General features: G+C 42.8%; 1 protein-coding gene across 1 annotated transcript in view; it reads left to right on the forward strand.

The window, feature by feature from the left end:
- Nucleotides 1-23641, forward strand: part of DNAH6 (dynein axonemal heavy chain 6) — a 227482-nt gene that overhangs the window by 132873 nt on the left and 70968 nt on the right. The window contains exons 48-60 of the mRNA XM_059188231.1: nt 1140-1280; nt 2765-3007; nt 4605-4772; nt 5255-5490; nt 6609-6870; nt 7960-8083; nt 9238-9434; nt 10801-11004; nt 12102-12227; nt 14171-14335; nt 16289-16356; nt 18599-18779; nt 23107-23286. Coding sequence (XP_059044214.1) covers nt 1140-1280; nt 2765-3007; nt 4605-4772; nt 5255-5490; nt 6609-6870; nt 7960-8083; nt 9238-9434; nt 10801-11004; nt 12102-12227; nt 14171-14335; nt 16289-16356; nt 18599-18779; nt 23107-23286 — 2295 coding nt within the window. The remainder of the gene's footprint in view (nt 1-1139; nt 1281-2764; nt 3008-4604; nt 4773-5254; nt 5491-6608; nt 6871-7959; nt 8084-9237; nt 9435-10800; nt 11005-12101; nt 12228-14170; nt 14336-16288; nt 16357-18598; nt 18780-23106; nt 23287-23641) is intronic.

Genomic DNA, 23641 nt, shown 5'->3' on the forward strand with positions numbered 1-23641 from the left:
ATTCTATGTATTTTACTCCTTGCATTCAAAGCTTTGGTTCACCACACTTCCAGAGAGGTCAGTGGAAAGCAGAAAACAGAAACCCTACTGCTCCACGGAGGTCATAGTCTTGTCCAAACTGAACAGTTTGCCTTATCCTTCTTTCAACACAAATGGATTTCACACATCCTCAGTGCCCTGCCTGAGGAGTCCAATACTTTTGATTTCCTTGCCTATCAGCAAGGTCAGAGCACCTGAAACAGAAATGGGTTCCCCCACGTCTCCGGGCCCAGCGCCATCTCAGGAACCACCCAGCTTGTGTCCTCTTCCATTTCTCCAATACAGTGCTGGATTCCATGTGCTGCTGTTGCTCCGCCCTAGTGCTTTCCCTTGCTTCTGGACCTTCTTCAATTTATTTGACCATTCTTTCTTATGCCTTCTCCTCTGTGGCCTTTTGTGAGATCTCCTCTACTGCGAGGTCAGGGCTGGTACGGACAAACAGCAGGGTCTACTTGAGCTGACGAAAGCAGAAAGGGGTTTATTTGAGAAAAACAGAATCACCGGGAAAGCCCAAGAAAAGAACTCCGGGCTGAATTCCTCGGCATGGCCATGAAATGCTTGCAGTGGAAGTCAGTGGTTAGGGAAGCTGCCAAGCCCAGAAGCCACTGAGCCCGTCAGCATTCAGCGTGCTGCCAGCGCAGGTGCTGTACCTGCAGCCACACATCCCCAGCCTCATCAGGATATAGCTGCGGAAGGAGCCACATCCATAGATAGTTGCTCCAGGCCCACGCCACTTCGGCCAGACTCTGCCTCCACACAAATGGTGGCCCTGCCCCCGTCTGTCTCCTCCACTGACCTCTACTCCAAAGCACAAACTTGTAGGAATACCTCTCTCCACCTTATTCAAGAGGCCTCCTTAAAAACGCGGACGAGGAGAATCTACATCTCTTCTAGAATCCTAGTTGCAGTGGAGTCTGCCAAATGTCATTTTTAATCTTTCCAGGCTGCGTGAGGGGTGGGAATGGAGGTTGACCCAAACAGTTCGTACATCTGCTACACTAACGTTTTTATTTGGTATTGGTAGACCCAGAGGCATTAGCTAACACTCATTTTCATTATTACCTTGTCCTTATTTTAATTAAAAAATATCTTTTTGGCAGGTGTTTCAGCACTTTATCAGCAGAGTCCGTCAGAAGCTGCACATTGTTCTCTGTATGAGTCCCGTAGGGGAGGCCTTTCGGTCCCGATGCCGGATGTTTCCATCCCTTGTGAACTGCTGCACTATTGATTGGTTTGTCCAGGTTGGTGACAAACCTGGAAAGGATAGTACCTCTCTGGAAAGTTGGATTCACTTGATTTTTTTTTTTTTAAAGTAGTCTCCATGCCAAGTTGGAGTCCAACATAGAGCTTGACCTCATGACCCTGAGATCAAGACCTGAGCTGAGATCAAGAGTCAGAGGCTTAACTAACTGAACCACCCAAGTGCCCTGGATTCACTTGATTTTAAAGGGGTAACACATTGCCCAAGAATAACTGAAGGGTACTTGCTTTTAGCTTTAAAGTCTGCTAGGAATTTATTCCTAAGCGGTGGATGACAATGATAATGATCGAACAAAGGCTAAACAGAATTTATAAAGGAAGAGGAGACTATTGAATATAGCAATGTGGAAATTATTGGTCATCTTGAGAAGAGCCTGGTTTCAGTGGAGTGATGGGGTAGAAGGTTCAAGAGAGAAGAAATGAGAGGAATCAGAAACAGTGAGCATAGGTGATTGTTCCAAGGAGTTCTGACCCCAAAAGAACACCAAGAGCTGGGTGGTAGTTACAAGAGTAGGTGAGGTCAAGTTTTTAAGGAGGAAACACAAATACCATGCATGTATGCTGATGGAAATGATCCAGAAAAGAAATATACTGACGGAACAGCAGACAGAGTTAAGTGTAGTTGTACCAGTGGCATTGAATAGGCAAGAAGAGATGGGATGGACTCATTAGTGAAGGGGTCGGCCTGGACAGGGAGCAATGCACAGTGTACCCCAGAGGAACAGGAGCAGGGGGCAGAGTAAATGAGCACAGATAACAGGGAGATGGGAAGATGTGGGGGGCGAGAGATCACAAGGTTCTGTTTCATTGCGTCGGTTTCTTTTAGAGATGTGGGAAGTGAGGTCATCAGCTGAGAATGAAATGGGAAGAGGAAGTGTTAGCAGTTGTAGAAGCTTTTCTGGGCTGTACTAGGAACCCGTTCGAGCTAGTTGTCATGAAGTTAAAGTGAGGGCGGTTGGCATGGTTGTGTGTTTTTCTCTAGCCATGCTCAACTACACAGTCACAGACATGGCATAATGGAGAGTTGCATTTGACTAAGGTTCAGGTGAGTGCAGAGAAACAAGATAGGAGCAAAGAAGTTGAAGAGGTGAGGAGGACAGTGATTTAATAATGGACCTGCATAATAAACAGAGTAAGGACTTGAGGTCCTCCCAATGTATGTGATTTTTTTTCAATGGAATTATTCTAAGCACACCCATTCATTTATTTATTCAATTAACCAATCCTGATTGAAAAATTTCCATGTGCTAGCCACTGTGCCAGGGATAGAAAATCCAGCCCCAGACCCCTCTCTAATGAACTCAGCCATTGAGTTCATTACACATTATAGACATGAGTAGGAATTCATTGGGTAAAAGGGGGGACAAAGCAAGGAAGAGGTCTGGAGAAATGCATTTTCTTACTTGTTAAAACATATATTATAAAAACGAGCAACAGATTTTCCAAACTATACCTTTATTTCCAGTGGCCCAGAGAAGCACTTCTTTCTGTGTCAAAGACATTTTTCACAAACATCGATGCTAGAAATGAAGAACTGAAAGAAAAGCTTTCCCTCATGTGCGTTAATGTTCACCTGAGCGTCTCTACTATGGCGGAACGTTATTACACGGAGCTCCGCAGGCGGTACTACACGACGCCTACCTCCTACTTGGAGCTCATCAATCTCTTCCTGACTATGCTGAGTGGGAAGAAGCAGCAGCTGGTTTCAGTAAGTGTAATATTATCAATAAAAAAAACTTTTTGTTGTTGTTGTTTGAACTCAAAACTTGCCAGAACTAGCAGAAGATCTACATGCTGTCTTGCCTGCTAGAACCTTCTCCACCCCGACTTGTGCCCTTGACAACCCACAACAGACAAAAAAGAAGAATGTCTCATCTTGTCAGCTGGGAGGCCTTCCCCTTCCTTGATATGTATATTTTTTCTACTGTCCTTTACCTAAGTGTGCCTCCGTGGAATGAGATGGACATTGTAACAGCAGCAAAGTGAAGCAGTGAATCAGACAGCTCTGCAGTATTTCATGAGAAGGAGAACCTTTTGCTAAGCAGCAGAGATGGAGTTTGGTGGCTTGACATGTGTCCATAGTTGCCATTAAGAGCGAGGACTTCAGTGTCAGGCAGCCCATATACAGCCTATGTTCTGCCTCTTTCTTGCTGTCTAACCCTGAGCACGTTTTGTAACTTCTAGGTCTTAGTAGAAAATAAGGTTTAGAAATTTCTATATCTACCCTTTGGATTGAGTGGAGTTTAGATAAGATACTGTTTGTGATGGGCTTGGAATATGATCTGACACGTGTGAGGTGCTCAGGAAAGAGTGGCTGCCATCACCATCGCCATCAGCGGGCTGTTACCATGAGTTGAAATTTTCAACATTTTAATCAAAATTAAAATAGAAGGATAGACCATTAAGATATTTTTAATGTTTTTCAGAGGAGTTTTACTGGTCAATAAATACATGCTTTGTAAAATAACTTGTTAGATATTTTGGAACCTGTCAATTTGAACCAGGCTTTCTGACTCACCTTGAGAAAACAGTTATTCTCGGCTGTCTCCTCTTCTAAGTACTGCCTCTTTGATCCTAGTCAGAAGTTCCTTACCACTGGGAAGTAGGGTTCAGATCCAGCAACCAGAGCTGAGTTCCCAGAACACTGCCTCCCAGAACACTGACAAGTTCTTAGCTCTGCTTACCCATCTTGAGGAAACAAATTCCTAGAGCTGTGGCCTCCAGAAATTCCTATCTGAACTTACCCCTTGTTCATTCAATGAGCTGCCAAACTGCCAAGCTAAGGGAATAAAAATATGATGTGATTCCTCAGTGAGTCCACATTCCAGTGACATGCCAACCGCTGTGCCTAGGGAGCATGGATCTAGAACCACCATGGTGAATGTCACAGTCATTTCCTAGAGTTCTGTTACCTGAAGATTTCTGTCCATTCACAATTTTATTTACTTATTTATTTATTTTAATTCCAACTTTTCGAGTCCTTATGGGTTTTTTTTTAAGATTTTATTTATTTATTTGACAGAGAGAGATCACAAGTAGGCAGAGAGGCAGGCAGAGAGAGAGGGAAGCAGGCTCCCCACTGAGCAGAGAGCCCGATGCAGGACTCGGTCCCAGGACCCTGAGATCATGACCTGAGCTAAAGGCAGAGGCTTAACCCACTGAGCCACCCAGGCACCCTCCATTCACAATTTTAATTATTACAAACTGATTTGCCAACTCTGTAGATATAAAATTTTAATACATGAGTAAAAGATACCAAGAAATGTATTTTTTATAATAGTCATAGATATTTTATTGTCATCTAGGCACGCGACCGAGTGAAGAACGGTCTCACCAAGCTATTAGAAACCAATGTACTAGTCGATAAAATGAAATTAGAGCTCTCAGCTTTAGAACCTGTCCTTTTTCAAAAATCACAAGATGTTGAAGCCCTGATGGACAAATTGGCAGTGGATCAAGAGAACGCCGATCAGGTATGCCTCACTCCCTGACGTTGTGGGTGAGAAGGCTTTGATCACCAGCCGATCACCTGTATGTCGTGACATGGGATTGGATGTTTTCAATTTTTGTATGTCCTTACAATAATTAAATGATAGTTTTAGCAATGCTTTTAAGTTGTAAACAGCCTACTTTCAATGAATCAGGCTGGTTCTCTCCCTGAGACTGAGTGAACCCAATGAGTGGGACAGAGAGTGGTGAGAAAAGTGCCCTCAACAAATATAAACAGGCAGCTCCTCATCTCCTAAGAAGGGACAGTTTGTTCTAAGAGCTTCAGCTCAGTTATCCCATCAGCCTACATGAGATGGACAGAGAGCCTAAAATGTACTGTAGCTAATCCTCTTTCAGTATTAATGCAATCCAGAGGGGCAAATAGGATGTACTGTTACTGGCTTTGTTTTTAAACATTGAAATGTAAATCCTGAGACCACCTAAGCAGCCATGTTTCCATGGTTAGGTCCGTAGCATTGTGCAGGAGGATGAAGCGACAGCAAAAGTGAAAGCTGAGGAAACCCAAGCAATTGCCGACGATGCTCAGAGAGACCTTGAAGAAGCTCTCCCTGCCCTTGATGCTGCTAATAGAGCCCTGGACTCTCTAGATAAAGCGGACATATCGGAAATCAGAGTTTTTACAAAGCCCCCAGATATGGTCATGACTGTTATGGAAGCGATTTCTATTCTCTTGAATGCCAAGTGAGTATATCCATAATCATGTGTTACCAAAAATGCATGGGGGAATTGTTTTGGTGTTTTTCCACATTTTATTTGTATGTGCTCATTCTCTTCTCTGCCTTTTCACAGAATTGGTCAGTCATTCAACAGATTGATTCAACAAGAATTTTTTTGAACATCTGTGTTGTTCTAGATGATGAAAGATACAAAACTCTTCTCTATAAGGCACATACAGGATAGTGGGGAGAGAGACATGAAAAATAATTTCAAGATATTCAGTATTTGCATAGTACCAGGACTCCCCCCCCCCCCACCTCAGAAAAAATAGTGCTTGTAGAGAAGAGTGAGCAGGTTTCTGAGCGATGATGCTCAGGTGGAAAGCGAGACTGTGGGGAGATGCTTATGGACTGGGTTGGGGCTGGGGAGGAGGGCAGTGATGATAGCAGGCAAGGTCTTGTGTTTCATCCTGGAGATACGTAGTTTCCAAACCTTCTTTAGGAATACAGACTTTTTTCAATAAAAATTATAAGAAATCTTTCTATGTAAAACTGACCACGCAAGGGTAGAGGGCTCAGGGGATCCCTGCCCAACTTCCCTGCTTACTCTCTGGCCAGCATCTAAGTGGGGCTGGGGAGTCCTGCAAAGTGCAAACAAAAAGCCCCAGCCAGAGGGGACTGGGAACCACTGAACATTTTCAACATAATCAGCTTTTCGTGTGAGAAAGAGCAGTCTGGCAAAAGGTCATGAGGGGCAGGGTTGACGGAGAAACATAAAACCAGGTAGAAGGTGATTGTAGTGTCCTGGCAAGATATTTTAAGGACCTAAACTAAGGCAAATGGGATAAAAATGTGAGTGCTGGGGCATTGTGAAAATAAAACTATTCTTTCTGTAATATCTTACATTTCTAAAACTCTGATTTCTTTCTCTACCAAAATGGGGGTTGGATGAAACGTTAGTCCTTCAGGAATGTCTCCCCAGGAATTGTGGTGTACTTAACTACCAATGGCTGGGATTAGAGTATCAAGATTAAAACGACCCACTGATTGGGATAATATCTTAATGCTCTCAAAAGAACACATTCCTTTTGTTCTTAAATTACTTTATTACAGTGCTATTAACTTATCCCATCTGTCTTTCAGGCCTGATTGGCCAACAGCCAAGCAACTTCTTGGTGATTCTAACTTTCTAAGAAGACTTTTAGAGTATGATAAGGAAAACATAAAGCCTCAGATATTGGCAAAACTTCAAAAGTATATTAACAATCCTGATTTTGTGCCTGAGAAAGTAGAGAAGGTGTCCAGAGCATGTAAATCCATGTGCATGTGGGTGAGAGCAATGGATTTATACTCTAGGGTAGTCAAAGAAGTCGAACCAAAGAGACAAAAACTCCGTGCTGCTCAGGTACAGTATTTGTGTTGCAACATTTTATACAATTAAAGGCCATGATCATTAATCATTCAAGCTCCTGTGACTTTGAAAATTGGTTTTTGTCGTAGCAAAAGAGCTGGGGAAGATTGTTCTTTTAGAAATGACCTCTATAATCAACCCTTTCCCAACATGAAGGGAAAATGAGTTCTTAGCATATTCATATCATCAGGCCGGTGATATTTTTGAGGTGCCTTTTCGCTCTAGCAAGTGACACTCTGGGTTACATTTGCTACTACTCCGGCACTCCGTGATGGCTTCTGAGGTTGTAAAGCCTGCTTGAGCCACAGTCGGATGTGAGGCCCCAAGAAGAGCAAAGAACGCTCACAGAGAGCAGTGGGTTACTGACTTACTGACGGAACCGCCTCGCTATAGCAGAGGTGGCAAACTTTCCCTATGAAGACCCAGAGAGTAAATATTCTACATTTTGCTGACTATTGGGTTTCCATGGCAACTCCTGAACCCTCCTATTGCAGCACAGGCACTGCCATCAATAATCCGTGCATGAGAAAGCTTAGCTGTGTTCCAACATCACTTTACTTATGCACACAGGAATTTGAGTTTATTCAATTATCATGTGTCAGGAAATATTCTTCTTCTCTTGATTCCCCCCACCCCCGCAACCATTTAAAATTCTAAAACCAGGCTTGGTTTGCTAACTGTACAAAAACAGGCAGCAGGCTGGATTTGGTTTGCAGACCCCTGCTCTAGAGAACTTGTTAGGAAAGATTAGTTTTCCCAATTGCGTGAATCTTTTATTTATTTCATCATTTAAAGTTAATCCATTGTAGTAACTAATTAATCTCAAATGCTTTGGGATTAATGTGCAATGGTACTTCTGTTTCTCTTTTCGTTTTATGATTTATTTTGTTGGGCTTTGTTTCTTGTTTTGTTCTGTTTTGATTTTATTCTACTTTTGTTTTAACTTTGTATACCATATCAAAATCTCTCAAGACATGAAAAAGAGAACATAAATCCTATTTTTTAAGTGTGTTATAAGTAGGTAAATTTGATTTTCTTTGGGGACCTCGGATTTTCATTTTAATATTTACTTAATTTTATTAGGCTGAACTTGATATCACTATGGCTACTCTGAGAGAAAAGCAAGCATTACTAAAGCAAGTAGAAAATCAAATACAAGCCTTACAAGATGAATATGACAAAAGTGTGAATGAGAAAGAAAGCCTAGGTAAGTAACTCATAAAATTTATCGTGGTCAGGAAATTCCTGATTTTTTTAATTTAATTTCAATTAGCCAACATATAGTACATCTTAGCTTCAGATGTAGAGTTCAGTAATTCATCAGTTATGTATAATACCCTGTGCTCATCATATCATGTGCCCTCTTTAATGCCTGTCACCAAGTTACCCCATTCCCCCACCCACCTCCCCTCTAGCAAGCCTCAGTTTGTTTCCCATAGTTAAGAGTCTCTCATGGTGGGCACCTCAGTGGCTCAGCTGCTTAAGTGCCTGGCTTTGGTTTGGGTCATGATCCCAGAGTCTTGGAATCAAGCCCCTCATCAGGCTCCCTGCTCAGTGGGGAGTCTACTTCTCCCTCTCCTTTTGCCTTCCCCACTTGTGTTCTCTCTTGCTCTGATCTCTCTCTCTCTCTCAAATAAATAAATAATCTTAAAAAAAAAAAAAAGTCTCTCATGGTTTTCCCCCCTCTGATGACTTCTGTTTTTCTCTCCTTTCCCCTATGATCCTCTGCCCTGTTTCCTATATTCCACATATGAGTCAAACCATATGAAAATTATCTTTCTCTGATTGACTGACTTTGCTCAGCACAATACCCTCCAATTCCATCCATGCTGATGTAAATGGTAAGCATTCATCCTTTGTGATGGCTGAGTAATATTCTGTTATATGTATATAACCACAAAGAGATGCCTGATTTTTAAAAGTAGTTTTCAGGCGGTCAGACCTCAGCTTCCATCCAATATGTAGGATGCATTTCCCCAGAGTTACTACACTAACTTTCGAGTGTAACATTAGAGCTGCACACGTGCCATAGTTTCTGCTCCTGAGTGAAAGGCTTATTGGGACATGTTCCACTATAACACGATGTGCCTTGTGAATTTGATCCACAAAATAAGTACTACAGACAGAGCAATATTCAGCCAGAGTAATGGAGTATCAAAAAGAAGCTGTTTACATGGGAGAGACAAACTTGGACTTGCTTCTGGAATGGGAAATAATGCTGAATTAGTGTGAGGTCTCAGAGATGCATTGACATCATTACTAAGTAATGCTGATGCTGCTATAAACAAAAGCAGTGAACAAACTTCTTATATTTTAGGAAAATACTGAATAACCTAACTTGATTTTCTTAAAATTTTCTAGCAAAGACTATGGCTCTGACCAAAGCACGTCTGATACGTGCTGGAAAGCTGACGGCTGCATTAGGAGATGAGCAAGTTCGATGGGAAGAAAGCATCCAGAAGTTCGATGAGGAGATATCAAATGTCATTGGGAATGTGTTTATAGCAGCAGCTTGTGTTGCCTATTATGGGGCCTTCACAGCCCAGTATAGGAAGTTGGTGAGTAAACTCACTTTCTGGGAGGAGTGGTGACTGGCAGAAGCAGGACAAGGAAAATCATTTAGAGGGAGGCTCTCCACTGTGAAGGTTCTTCATGATGGAAACTCATTTACACATTCCACAGCCCTCCACCTCCCCCATCAGCCAGCAGTGACCTACCCCTAGGAGTCCCTTAACACATTTCTTCCTTTCTTTTCCTGCCATAGAAAGTTATCATCACTTCCTTATACAGCTCAAGAACCTGGGGGAAGAAAAAGGGCAAGGGGTCCCCACACAACTTATGATCAGCAGTGGCATCTAAAGTCAGCTACGATGGGGCATCTGGGTGGCTCAGTCAGTTGAGCAGCTGAGTCCTGATTTCAGCTCAGGTCATGACTTCAGGGTTGTGAGATTGAGCCCCACATCAGGCTCTGCATTCAGCTGGGAGTCTGCCTGAGATTCTCTCCCTCTGCCCAAGGCCCCCATGTCCATGCTCACGCACTCTCTCTCTCTCTCTCATTCTCTCATAAATAAATAAATCTTTATAGTCAGCCAGGATGAAGTGCTCTGAATTGGAGATACTGCTACAAATGTTTAGGCAATGGGAAGGAGCAGTAAATGAAATTATTTGGAGAGATTTTCAGGCCATTTTTATGAAATGCCTTCCTAAAAGGGTTTCACCTGGATGCCTGGGTGGGTCAGTTGGTCAAGCATCTGCCTTCAGCTCAGGTCATGATCCCAGGGTTCTGGGATTTAGTCTCAAAGCGGACTTCCTGCTCAGTGGGGAACCTGCTTCTCTCCCTCTCCCCCTGCTTGTGCTCTCTCTCTCACTGTCTCTCTCTCTCTTTGTCAAATAAATAAATATATTCTAAAAAAAATAAGGTTTCATCCTTGCCCTTGAGTTATAAAACCTAGTTAGTAGAGGACTCATAGACTTAGCAGAAGGGTCATCTGGTGCCATGTGAGCAGAGCCAGTGGTGCTTTTGGACCGTCCCATTCACTGAAGGAGGGAACATACCAACATCCTCTGCCCCATCTAATAGTTGCTAGTAGCACCCACAGTCATTGTGATGACCCCCAATTCTCCACATGCTTCCAGGCTCTCCCAGCAGGGACAGTACACCCCTGGTTGAAGGCTACTGTGACAGCATTTGTTGTTTATATGTGAGAAAACTGAGGTTCAGATGAGGGGTGACATGCCCAAAGCCACAGCGGGTTTATGGTATGGTTCAAGGCGCCAGATCTCCATCAGACAACTTCTTGTGTCCTATGCTTTGATGCCAGGATGCAGTGGAGACCAGCAGAACTTGTAACCATGACATTTTGTGTGTATCTCCATTTTGCTGAGTGTTCCTGACTATACAAAAAAGCTTTCCTCCTCCCACAGCTTATAGAGTATTGGATCCAGGATTGTCTATCTCTGGAGATTCCAATCAATCCTTCCTTCAGTCTCATTAACATCCTTGGAGATCCCTATGAAATACGGCAGTGGAACACGGATGGGCTGCCCCGTGACACAATATCAACAGAAAATGGTATTTTGGTTACGCAAGGGAGACGGTGGCCTCTGATGATTGATCCCCAGGATCAGGTGCGTGACACGTGCTTCAGATGCTGAGCAGCCTCCTAGCTCTGCTTCCTGTTCAGCTGTCTGTTCCAAATTGCAAAAGTGGACTTGAACACACTTGTAAGATGCTGGGGATTTAGACCTAGCAGGGAGTTTAGAAGTCTTCTAGACCACAAGGCGCCTGGGTGGCTCAGTCAGTTAAGTCATCTGACTCTTGGTTTCGGCTCAGGTCATGATCTCAAGCCCTGAGTTGGGCTCTGCTTGAGATTCCCTCCTTCCCATTGCCCCTCCCTAGCTCACTCCCGCTCTCTCTCTCAAATGAATAAAGCTTTTTAAAAAAAGGATTCTAGCCCAAGTTTCTAACTTTGTGGAGGCAGAAGGTGAAAGGGAAGAGTCTGCCTGCTCTGCATACTTGATTTTGATTGGTTTTCTGTTTTCTGTGGGAACAGAAATTCATTCCCATCTAGTGTTCCAAAAAGGTCTGAAGAGTCAGAATGAAGTCATAATAGGTTGGGTTTTTAGGGCAAGCCTGCCTGGAATTTACAGAATCCTATTATCTGACTCCTAAATCCATGGATTATACTGTTCTGAGAGGGTTTAGAAAAGGGAGCTATTGTCAGAGCAAGAAAGACAAGCTTGGATACAGTAAGGATGGGCTTTTTCCCTATACGTGTCTCCTCTTTATTTGCTCCAAATTTGAATAAAATGGAAGAATCTCAAACACTAGGGTTTAAAAGATGTTTTTATTTGCAGAGGGGTATTTTATTTTATTTTTTTCATCTTTCAAAACTGTTTCTAAATTGAACAAAATTTCTAAACTTTACTCTTAAAAACTTTCACTTCCTAGTCATTTGTAAAACTCTAAGTCCCATGGGCGCCTGGGTGGCTCAGTGGGTTAAGCCGCTGCCTTCGGCTCAGGTCATGATCTCAGGGTCCTGGGATCGAGTCCCACATTGGGCTCTCTGCTCAGCGGGGAGCCTGCTTCCTCCTCTCTCTCTCTCTCTGCCTGCTTGTGATCTCTCTCTCTGTCGAATAAATAAATAAAATCTTTAAAAAAAAAAAAAATAAATAAAAAAATAAAACTCTAAGTCCGGTGTCCTGCTCTGTGCTTTCTCAAACAGGCAAACCGTTGGATAAGGAACAAGGAAATGAAAAGTGGTATAAAGATCATTAAGCTTACGGATAGTAATTTCCTACGTACACTTGAAAATTCAATCCGACTTGGTTTGCCGGTCTTACTGGAAGAGGTGTACTTGCTTTTCACTTTTCTTCAGTTCGATTTCAGACCATATCTGGAATCTTCTATGGGTCACACCTGCATCGTGCTGGAAACACGAGTCAGCTCCATTGGCGAATTGCTCAAACGGATTGCTTTGCTCCTTAAACAGTGTACTGTCATGTGGGGAGCATCTGATGACTGAGTGATTTTTCTGATTCCAGACATGGTTTTGGTGTTGATGGGATGGGCTGTTCCCTGACACTGCTGATTCTTGGTTCCCGTGGTGGCTCTTGATGGTGAGCTGCCATGGAAATGCAGAGTGGCAGTGCCAAAGGGCTCCGCTGTCTACAGTGGGGCCTGTCTACACACGCTGATGATGGGAAATCGGCAAACGTTCCAGAAGGCATAAATAATATTACTCTGTACCTTCTAGCCTTGACCAATACAGGCAAGGTTCTGTACTGGGTCCCAGGCCCTCGCTCAAACCCTGGAGTTACAGGGGAGGGTAAAGTCTCTCCAGACCTTTGCTGCAGTTATGCTAGCCCCAAACTGGATTCTTAAACCCCGGCTTGTGTTGTAACAAAGGAGGCCCTAGGGGAATTTCTTCTCTCATTGCACGGCACAAACGACTTTCTATGACGTTCTGCCCCTGGTCGGTAGGCCTTGTAACTGTAGCTGAGTGCCTGTGGGAGCCGGAGATGGGCCCTGGTCAGCACGCCAGCCAGAGAAGGATATTCTCTGACCAGGCCTGTCCTGCTTTCTGTGACTTGGAGTCAATCATTAACATGCACTAGCTGCTTTTTACATTTGTAAAGTGGTATTTTTCCAACTTTGTCTCCACCCATTCATGGGTGTGTAATGGAGTTAGTCCATCTCAACCAGCATTTTTTAATGAAATAGAATAGATTTTTAAGAGCACAAAAATGGTATCATAGGTGGGAATGGAAATTTTATCTCATGAACTTTTAAGAGAACAACTTATATTCTTCAGTATCATGTCACGGTATGAAATAGGTTTGTTAACTATGGATTACAATAAAATTTTGACAGATCCTGAGCCATCCCCCATCACACCCGTGCTGACATAAGGATTTTTTTTCATGAGGTCCAGCAGCAGTGTCTACATACCCAAGTTCTTGCCAACGATCAAATTCGCTTTGAGGGAAAGAAAATAACTATCGTTATTTCCACAAACTTTCTTTTTTTTTTTTATAAATTAATATATTTATTTTCAGAAAAACAGTATTCATTATTTTTTCACCACACCGAGTGCTCCATGCAATCGGTGCCCTCTATAAACCCACCACCTGGTACCCCAACCTCCCACACCCCCGCCACTTCAAACCCCTCAGATTGTTTTTTAGAGTCCATAGTCTCTCATGATTCACCTCCCCTTCCAATTTCCACAAACTTTCTGTAAAGAGCCAGATACTTTAGTTTTTTTTAGGTCACATACAGTCCCTGTACAAGTATTAGTCAAGCAAGTATTCTTCTTTGTTTTGGTTTGGAATTAATGTTCCGTTTTTACAACCCTTTAACAGGGTGAAAAATAGTTTTCAACTTAAGAGCCATACAAACACAGGCCCAGGGAGGGCAGGATTTGGCCTGCAGACTGTCATCCCTTGTCTTAGAACAGCCAGGAGAGTAAACAGATTGTCTGGGTCCTGTTGAAGGGCCACCTGCGGAGACCCTCCTTTCTCAGATTCTTTCTCATGCACATGAATGATATGTACAATTTGTCTAAACATCTGTATTGCCTTCATGTGATCTTATTTTCTTAGACAACCAATAAGATAACCATTGGAAAATATACACCATGAGAGGAAGTGAGTGCACAGGGAGAGAAATACCTATGAGATCCCCGGAAAATTGTTCATTCAAAGTAAATTTGGAGACCTAAGAAATCTAGAGAAATTGATGCCATCAATTTTAATGGCTTTTTTTTTTTTTAATTCTATTTTAACTTTCAAGCTTAAAGAAACCTTGGATCCAGCTCTAGAGCCCATTCTCCTGAAGCAGACGTTCGTAAGTGGTGGACGGCTGCTCATTCACCTTGGAGACTCAGACATTGACTATGACAAAAACTTCAGGTTCTATATGACAACCAAATTGCCAAACCCACACTACCTGCCCGAGGTATGAGCTCCTGGTCTGGACTTCCCAGCCCAAGTGGACTATTAACGTGTGTGGGTCTCTGACGTTTGGTGGGCGCTCTCCCCCATCCCTCTTGCCCCTCTGCTCTGCCACCCCCATTCCTTCCACTGTCCTCCACTCTTGCTTCTCTGCTACATCCTGATATCGATCGCAGTTGCCCTTGTGCTTGCCATTCAGTCGGACTTGAGTCCCTCCCAACCCAGTCCGTAGGCGCTGCCTTATCCTCTACCCTTAGCACCTCCTCAGGGCTCTCTCCATCTCCCTCCCAGCGCACAGCTGTTTGCATGACCCAGAGCAGCTCTCCCTTCTCATTCTTCTCCCTCCTGCAGCTCAAGGCCATTTATGCCCCTCTTGCTGTGGCCCATAAATGAAACAGGGCTTCACGGAAAGTCTGTAGGGGAGAGGCAGACATGCCAGTATTAACATTTGCAAATGCCCGTGGCCTGCAGCCCCAAATAAAGAAGTTGCTGGCTTGAAAACTCTGGTGACTGGCACCATTGGAGAATCATGACTCACACATTCAGTGTGCCTGTACTAAGCGTTCTGGAGGAGGGGGCATCTTGTCCTCCCGCATGCCCTTAGACCTTGAGGGGATCTCTGTGAACCTTACTTCTGCACTGACCCTGAGCTGGATCGGAAGAACTACTCTTGTGCTGCAGAGCCCAAGGCAGTTGCAATGGAAATGAAGGCCGCTGGGTCTCCTTTCTCCCTTCCTGCTCGGGGTCCCAGGAGGTCGCTCATCCCCCCCAGTCCCTTGGTGCTGCCACAGCTCTAGGCCCAGCTGCACGATCCACAGTTCTTCCCAGCATGGCGGGTCTCCCCTTCTCCAACAAGGCCCATGCACCAAGGGAAGGAACTTCACAAATCAGAACTTACTCCATCACCTCTCCTCCCATCCCCCCCAAAATAAAATCCTTGCATATACCATTCCAAATGGTGTCATTTTCCGTTGAGTTGCTGATTTTCTGAAAGCTGCCTGTCTTCACTAACTGTGCTCAAGTTAAACGAAGCGGGCACGCTTCTGGAATAAGAGGAGAAAAATGCCGCTAAAGCCCAGGTCAGCCTTGAGGGGTATAATTTTCACAGCCACTGGCAGAGCTCACATCCCAAGATCCATGGTGAAATTTAGAAAAGTGACCAATGAACCGACGACTTACAACCCTCTCACTTATGCATATTTTGGGAGGGAGCATCGCACACCTTACCCAGCACCAGCTCTGTGACTGCGGCTTACTTATTCCTTGTCCTGGATCCTCAAGTCAATTAACCAAAAAGTGGAGATAAAGCCGACTTCAGGGATTTGCTGTGAAGATTAAATAAGAATAACGTGTAAAATATGGGATGTTCAAACACTTTTTTTTTTTTTGCTGTTAACTTATTCAAGTAATGTCAGAATACTATAGCAACCTTTTTTCATAAAAATATTACAGTGACACTATATATAAAGCCCTATTTATTATCAGTCATCACTTCTTTTCAACTAGGACAAACTATGTACATGTCACTCTAACTGAGTGATATTGGTACCTCATTTGGTCTTCACAAATACCCTGTGGTTATAATCATTACCATCCCAATTTTTAAATCTCAGGAACTGAAGTACAGCAGGAATGAGTGTCTTGTCCAACATGCACTAAAGGGTGTACCTGGAATCAGAACCCAATCTTTCTAACCCTCTGCTGGCTCACCTTTCCTTAAAGCATCATGTAGGATCTATAACTATGGCCTGTGAGGGACAGGGGTGTCACTTGTACAGCAGGGAAAATCACATTAGGATACCATAAGACACAGTGTGGGTGGTGGGGGTATGGGTTTGTTCACAACTAGACCTGAGGGACATCCAGCTGCGTAATAATGGGCCCTGTTCTACTAAAGAAAGCACTTCTTATTTTACCCATCTGAACTTAAGCATGTAATTCTATGGTTTTCTTTCAGGTGTGCATTAAAGTTACCATTATCAATTTCACCGTAACCAAATCAGGTCTAGAGGATCAACTGTTAAGGTAAAAAAGGGGGAAAGGAGGAGCAAGCAAAGTTTCCTAATATTTTGTTTAGCAATTGTGACAATGAAAGCATTTTTAAAATTATTTTTATTAACATATAATATATTATTTGCCCCAGGGGTACAGGTCTGTGAATCATCAGGCTTACACATTTCACAGCACTCACCATAGCACATACCCTCCCCAATATCCATAACCCAACCACCCTCACCCTATCCCCCCAACCCCCAGCAACCCTCAGTTTATTTTGTGAGATTAAGAGTCTGTTATAGTTTGTTACCCTCCTAATCCCATCTTGTTTCATTTTTTCCTTCCCTACCCCCCACAACCCCCACCAACCTCTCAAATTCCTCATATCAGAAAGATCATATGATAATTGTCTCTCTAATGGACTTATTTCGCTCAGCATAATGCCCTCTAGTTCCAACCATGCCATTGCACAAAGAAAACATTTTCATGTGTGAAAGCACCACTCATGAGTCCTCAGTCATAAAGGTGATAGTAAGTAAATGACCAGGTTCTTCATCTCTTCTCACTTCTCTAGCTGCCAGACTTGCTAACAGTCTTCTCAAGGACATCCAGGATATACCCTTAATTCTCAACCATGATTTGGGCCAGGCCTTCAGTGTGGCCCTGCCTCTTCCCCTTCACTGGGGTTTCCAATCTTGGGCAAGTGAATGAAGTCTGTCATCCTGTGGTTCCTTGAGATGTGAGAAAAGCTCCCAAATATAGCTTTCTTGTTTTACTTGTCTCCAGGTGTTTTCTTGGTGTACTTAATTGACCTACATTTGTCCACCTCAAAAAATTAAATACTCTCCTTCAGCACGCTCTGTGATTAAATCTCTACTTCCCAAAAATGAGATTATGAATTGTCAATGGTAATGATCAGAATTAGCCAAGAGGCTTATGAGATAAAATAAATTTTAAGGATTTATTGAAGTAATAACAATTACATGGTTAAAAACTCATTATATGTGTGAGTAGATATGTGTATGAGTGTGTGTGTGTGTGTGTGTGTGTGTAAATACATTAATGCTTAAGGAGAAGATTATTTAGACCCATGTTCAAAATAAGTTGTCAGGTTCATTGAGTCAAGTCAAAATTGGGTCAAGATCATCCTGATTTATTCCTATTATCACTGAGTTTAAGTCTGGTTTTCCTTGTTTATTTTAGGAGTTTATTCTTGCAGCTGCTAACTTAACTTTTGCTAAGCTAACTTCTTTCCAGACAAAAGGTATTTCAGCACATTTTACAGACATGTTCTAAGGACATGGCTGAACCGTTTCATACCAGTGTGCTCCCATGAAGAGTTCCACTTAGTTGCATCACATGTGAGCATGTTAGACTGTGTGGACACGGACAAGTGCCCGGGAAGTGAGAATGTTGAGCCTCCGGTGTAGAGTACAGAATCTCTGGGTTCTAGTTTATACTCCTCTCTTCTGGAAAAATTATTTAAACAAAGGGACTTGAGATGTAAATGGTGTTCATATAATAACTTTTAAAGTTTCTGAACTCAGTTTGTACATAACAAATGAACGACGAGGCCATTCTTCCTAGTGGGTAAAGCACGTGCCCTGGAGTCAGCGAAGCCAGGTGCCAGCCCAGCTCTGCCTCTCAGAGCCACGTGAGCTCAGGAGGTGACCCACTAGGGTCTGTTCCCTCAGCTGCTGTGCCCACCTCACAGGAGCATTCAGAGAATTCCAAGAAAATCTACATAAAACTCTGAGAGGGGTGCCTGGCACAGAGTGATGCTTAATAAAGATTAGTTCCTACAAACATAGGGCTGGGAGCAAATTGGGAAAGCACAAGTGAAGGGAGATCTAAGTTCACATGTTTAGACAGGGGTAGAGCTGGTAAGGGCCCTTTATTAGACCCAGGCAAGACTCGCTTCATGGATCTCCCATAAAAAGTGCCAGGCACCATTTTCAGCCTGGCACAAGCAAGCATTAGAAACAGAAATTGAGTGATTCGGAAGATCAAGCACTGAGCAGGCTTTCTGAAGAGAAGATGAGCAGAAGCCATGGGGACTGTGGTTGGGTGTCAGTTTTTAAATACAAGGTAAAGAATCACAACTAACATGTCATTCAGTGAATAGCCACCATGCAAACCCAGCAGAAGAGGGGCCTTATACACTAGGTCTTGGCTAGTGGCATTAGTACTCAGCTGAGCAGCAAAGAAAAATAGAAGCAACTTCAGGGCACTGATAAAGCCATAATTTTAAGTATTCCAACTTTGGTTCCAGTGATGTGGTACGACTCGAAAAACCCGAGTTGGAAGAACAAAGAATCAAGCTCATTGTGAGGATCAATGCTGACAAAAACCAACTGAAAACTATTGAGGAGAAAATCCTGAGAATGCTCTTTACATCTGAAGGAAATATTCTGGACAATGAAGAACTTATTGACACACTCCAGGATTCGAAGGCAAGTAAAATATTTTTAGTGTTTATAGAAAGTGTGTTGCTTCAGAAGTTACAAATGTCTCTTTTGAGGGTCCTTACAAAGTCTTTTACAGCAAGAATGGCGGCCACACCTGGGCTGCCTGGGTAGCTCAAGAGTGAGCCCAGCTGGCAGGACCTTTCACACCACAGTGGAAGAGGAGGTAAATTGTAGACAATTGCTCCTCTTGTCTTGTCTGCATTTTTTTAAGATTTTATTTATTTATTCAACAGACAGAGATCACAGGTAGGCAGAGAGGCAGGCAGAGAGAGACGGGAGGAAGCAGGATCCGCGTGGAGCAGAGAGCCCGATGTAGGGCTCGATCCCAGGACTCTGGGATCATGACCTGAGCCAAAGACAGAGGTTTTAACCCACCGATTCACCCAAGCGCCTCATTGACTGCATTTTTTAAATCAAGCATGTAATGTAAAGAACTGGGACAGGATACAAGTTGAAAGGAAAAGCAGTTATAGTCATACTAATATCACCTCCTTCAGGAAGCCTCCTTGGTATGCCCAACTGGAATTAATCTCCTCCTTGGAACACCTGTAGCAACTTACCTGACCCTCTTACAACCCTTGACATTGTTTACCTTATGTCACCATTATCCAATCCCATGTCTTAAATCTCATGTTAGCCTCGTGTTAGTTCAATTCGGTGTTGAGTCTGTGACTAGCTCCGCTTGAGATACCTCCGCCAAGGGCTAACCATGGTGCCTTGTACATAACTGGTGCTCAGTAAAAATGTCAACGATAGTACAATAAAGTTAAACACATAATCTTGTACTAAATTGTTTCTCATTCAAACAATTTTAAAAGTATACTGGGAATACAGCCTAGAAAATGATTTTCATCCATTCATGAGAAACAGAAAGTAATTTACTAAAAAAAACAAAAACAAAAAAAACAAAAACAAAAAAAAACACCTCTTTGATATGGAGTACAGAAGGTTATATTCTTTACCTTTCATTGACATCAAAAATGATACTTCTTTATAGCCTACAGTTCTTGAGATCTCAGCATTTAAACAATAATTCTGGGTCTCCCATTTCTTTTCTCTCTCCACTTGTTTGTCAGTCTCTTTATCCTCTTTCCATTCATTCTTCCTTGGTTTTTAGCTTCTGGAAGTTGATGGTTAACTCATCTATTATTATTATATTTTATCAAAACCTTACATATGGGCCACCTGGGTGGCACAGTTGGTTAAGCGTCTGACTCTTGGTTTCATCTGAAGTCATGATCTCAGGGTCATGGGAGCCCCACTCTGGGCTCCACACTTAGCACAGAGTCTGCTTCAGATTCTCTCTCTCTCTCTCTTCCTCTCTCCCTCTGCTTCTCTTGCTCATGCTCTCTAAACAAACAAAGCTTTACATGCAAATAACTTAAGGAATGAAATATTTGTACAAGGTTTGCTATAGCATTCCCTGCCTTCTCTCTGCCCGCCACCACCACCACTACCACTAATGACTTCCTCCATAAAACAACTATGTTCATCTTTTTTGTTTTGATTATTTGGGATTTGACATCTTTTCTCTAAATCTGAGACTCATATTGCTACTTTCTGAGTTTTTCTTTTATACATTCACTGTTGTCTATACTTTTATCACTCACATACATACATACACACAAACACACACACCCTCTTTCCATCCCCTAGCCTGCCACTGTACTCATATCCCGAATACAGTTAAACATCCAGTGTTTACATTACCTGGAAGTATGAAGATCTGGGTGCAAGTATTTTAGGAGGCTGAGGACAGGAGAAGAGCTAGGGTGTCAGCATCCATTGTGCATACATTTACCTAATCTCTTTGTTTTCATTATGGTACCCGTTCCTCAACTGTCCCTGTCTTCCTTCCATCAAAAAAATCCTCTCTTTTAATTTCCCCAGGGATGAAACTTAAGTTTTTCAGACAGGGTGGGGAAAGGACATCCCCTGACTGGTGGGGAGATGACTTGGGAGTCTATAAACCAATTATTATTTTAGGTCCTTCCCACTTCCAGTGGGATGCCACTAATTCTTAAGCCTTTGAAGAGGATTCTACTTTACACATTGGGTCACTTTTGGCTTTCTCCTTGGCCAGCATTGGAATCTATTTTCCTGGATCTGCTAAGTCATTACCACTCTACTCTCTGCTTTCCAGTTCTCAAAATTTTATTGATATTTCCTCTTCCACTCTTCCTATCTTTGTGGGTTTGCACTGTTTTTAAAAATCCCTTTACTATAATTGTATCATGATATCAGCAGGGCATAAGATAGATACATGTGTTCTGACTGCCTTCTTTCTCTGTAAGCAGGTTTCGGTGTCTGCAGGTAGTTGCCTTAAAGATATTCTTTCTGGGACGCCTGGGTGGCTCAGTTGGTTAGGCAGCTGCCTTTGGCTTAGGTCATGATCCCAGCGTCCTGGGATCGAGTCCCACATTGGGCTCCCTCCCTCTCTCTCTCTGACAAATAAATAAAATCTTTAAAAAAAAAAAAAAAAAAAAGATATCCTTTCTATCCGGTGATAATAGGACTGATTATTCCTGGCCTGTATTTCCTGCCACTTCCTGCCTATACTTTGTACTCCCTTAAACTCCCAGAACCCTCATTTTATTTTTTTAATTATCTCTACCCCTAACATGGGGCTTGAACCCACAATCCTAAAATCAAGAGCCACATGCTCCCCTGACTAAGCCTGACAGGTGCCCTCATTTTAAAATATATGTCATATTCCCTAATCATTGCTGAGGTCTCAAGTCTCTTGGGCATAATATCTGTAAGTAGTTACTAAGCTCAATTGAGATATATAGTATAGTGTTCTCTGGCAAAAATAAGAAAGTAGTCCACTTTGTTTTCTCTTTAGCCCTGGATTCTTCATTATCAGGGACTTGGGGTCCTCCAAAGAATAAAGAATTGTTTGCAGGTGGGTCTCGTTGGTCCAACTACTCCCATATCAACTTCCTTTTTCCTACTCATATGTAAATGCTTTAGTTGAGTCCAGTATTGAGACTGAGGTCTTCCACTCAACTCTACCCTCTTTTGTCCCCTTAGGCTTCTATGTGGTCAATACAGAGAGTTTGAGCCTTTGATTTCCTGGAAAAAAATCTCTGAGTCCCCCCTTCCCTCTCTTGGAGGACAGGGGTTGACAGTCTAGAACTTAGCCCCTAGCCACAACTTAGCCACAAGCCTGAATTAAGATGTGTTGTTAGTGTAAAATGCACACCAGATTTCAAAGATTTAATCCAAAAAAAAAAGTTAAAAATCTCAGTAATTTTTAAATGGATTATATGCTAATATAAAAAACATATATTGGATTCTATTGGGCTGAATAAAATTATTATTGAAATTAATTTCACTTGTTTACTTTCAATAAACTGAGAAAAGATAGAATTATATATGTGGCTCACATTATGTTTCTATTGGGCAGTGGGGTCAAGACAGAAAGCTTGTTCAGACCCCCTTTGAGCTCTCCTTTCAATAGAGCCAATACTGAACAGCAGTGCCCACAGTGATTTTTCATGGCCCCTGCCCTAGACCCTTTGACTTTCTAGAAACAAACTCCCAACCCAGGAATATCTAGCTGAAAGAAATGGGGGTTGGGAGAAGAGGACAGACAGGCAGCAATATAAAGAGACAAGGGAGCCAGAGAAGGGAACCTTAGAAAGCCCATTGGCCAAAAGGCTCCCCAGAACCACTAACCGAAAACAGAAAACCAAAAGAACACCAAAGACCTTGCAACTATCTCCAACAACAGCCACAACCCTTCACAAACAAACCCTATCCCCAGGTTGCCCTTTGTCTACACCTGGGAACAGTAGGGAAAGAAAGAGCATCTTAGTCTTCCTTGTTACTCCAGAGTAGAATGTGATACCACTTCCTGCACCCTCTCTCCACTCTCCTCTTTGGGGCGGTTTTGTGGATGCCCCTTCTCGCTTCATACCTTCTTCCGTTATGCGAACCCTATATCATGTGAGCACTGCTCACAGGGACATCAGGGAGCAACTGGGAGTGCTGTGTTAGTGCTTCCCTTCCAGAAGTCACTCAGAGTCAAGTCTCAGGGAAGTGCTGTTCCTGCTTGTCAGGGCTTCTTGTGTCACCTGTTCCTGTCTGCCTGTTCCACGTTCTGGAAGGAAAGAGGTGTCACTCAGACAGAAGGTCATGGAGTCCTGAGATTCAGTTGTTCTATCTGGGGACCTCCTCATTATGATAATCACTAATTCACTGTATCCTGATTTCTTTCCTAGACCTAATTGGATATACTCCAAAACTCCTACAATTTTTCTTCTTTCTAAAGGGATCCTTAAGAACTTGTTTTCATATCTTTATTCAGATCACTTCTGGTGCCATTAAAGTCAGACTAAAGGAAGCCGAGTCCACTGAGATGATGATCAATGTCGCTCGTGAGAAGTACCGCCCAGTAGCCACTCAAGGCTCCGTCATGTACTTTGTTATTGCGAGCCTCTCAGAAATAGATCCTATGTACCAGTATTCGTTAAAATACTTTAAACAGGTAAGTGTGTTGTTTTGTCAGTGAACTTTATTTCTTTGGTTTCCCTTTAAACCCCATTGAGTTACTTTTGCCTTAGACAGTTCGTGAGTCTAGTTATCAAGTAAGACCCCCTAGGAGTTCGGAATTACCTGTCCAAGAGCGCCTCCATCTGCCATGTGTTCTCAACACTCAGGTGTCCAGTATGCACAGAAAACTACAGAGGAAGAAAAGAAAGATTTTCTTTTGGCTTCCTTGGCTACCTAGCTTGTTGGTTTTCCTTCTTGCCTGCCTTTCTTTTTTCCTTTTAAGAGTCACAGTTCCATGCTGTTTGTTTATACCATCTCTACCATACCCCAACTTCCTTTCCACTGTTAGA

The sequence above is a fragment of the Mustela lutreola genome, chromosome 9, assembly GCF_030435805.1.
Source record: "Mustela lutreola isolate mMusLut2 chromosome 9, mMusLut2.pri, whole genome shotgun sequence".
NCBI classification, from domain to species: domain Eukaryota; kingdom Metazoa; phylum Chordata; class Mammalia; order Carnivora; family Mustelidae; genus Mustela; species Mustela lutreola.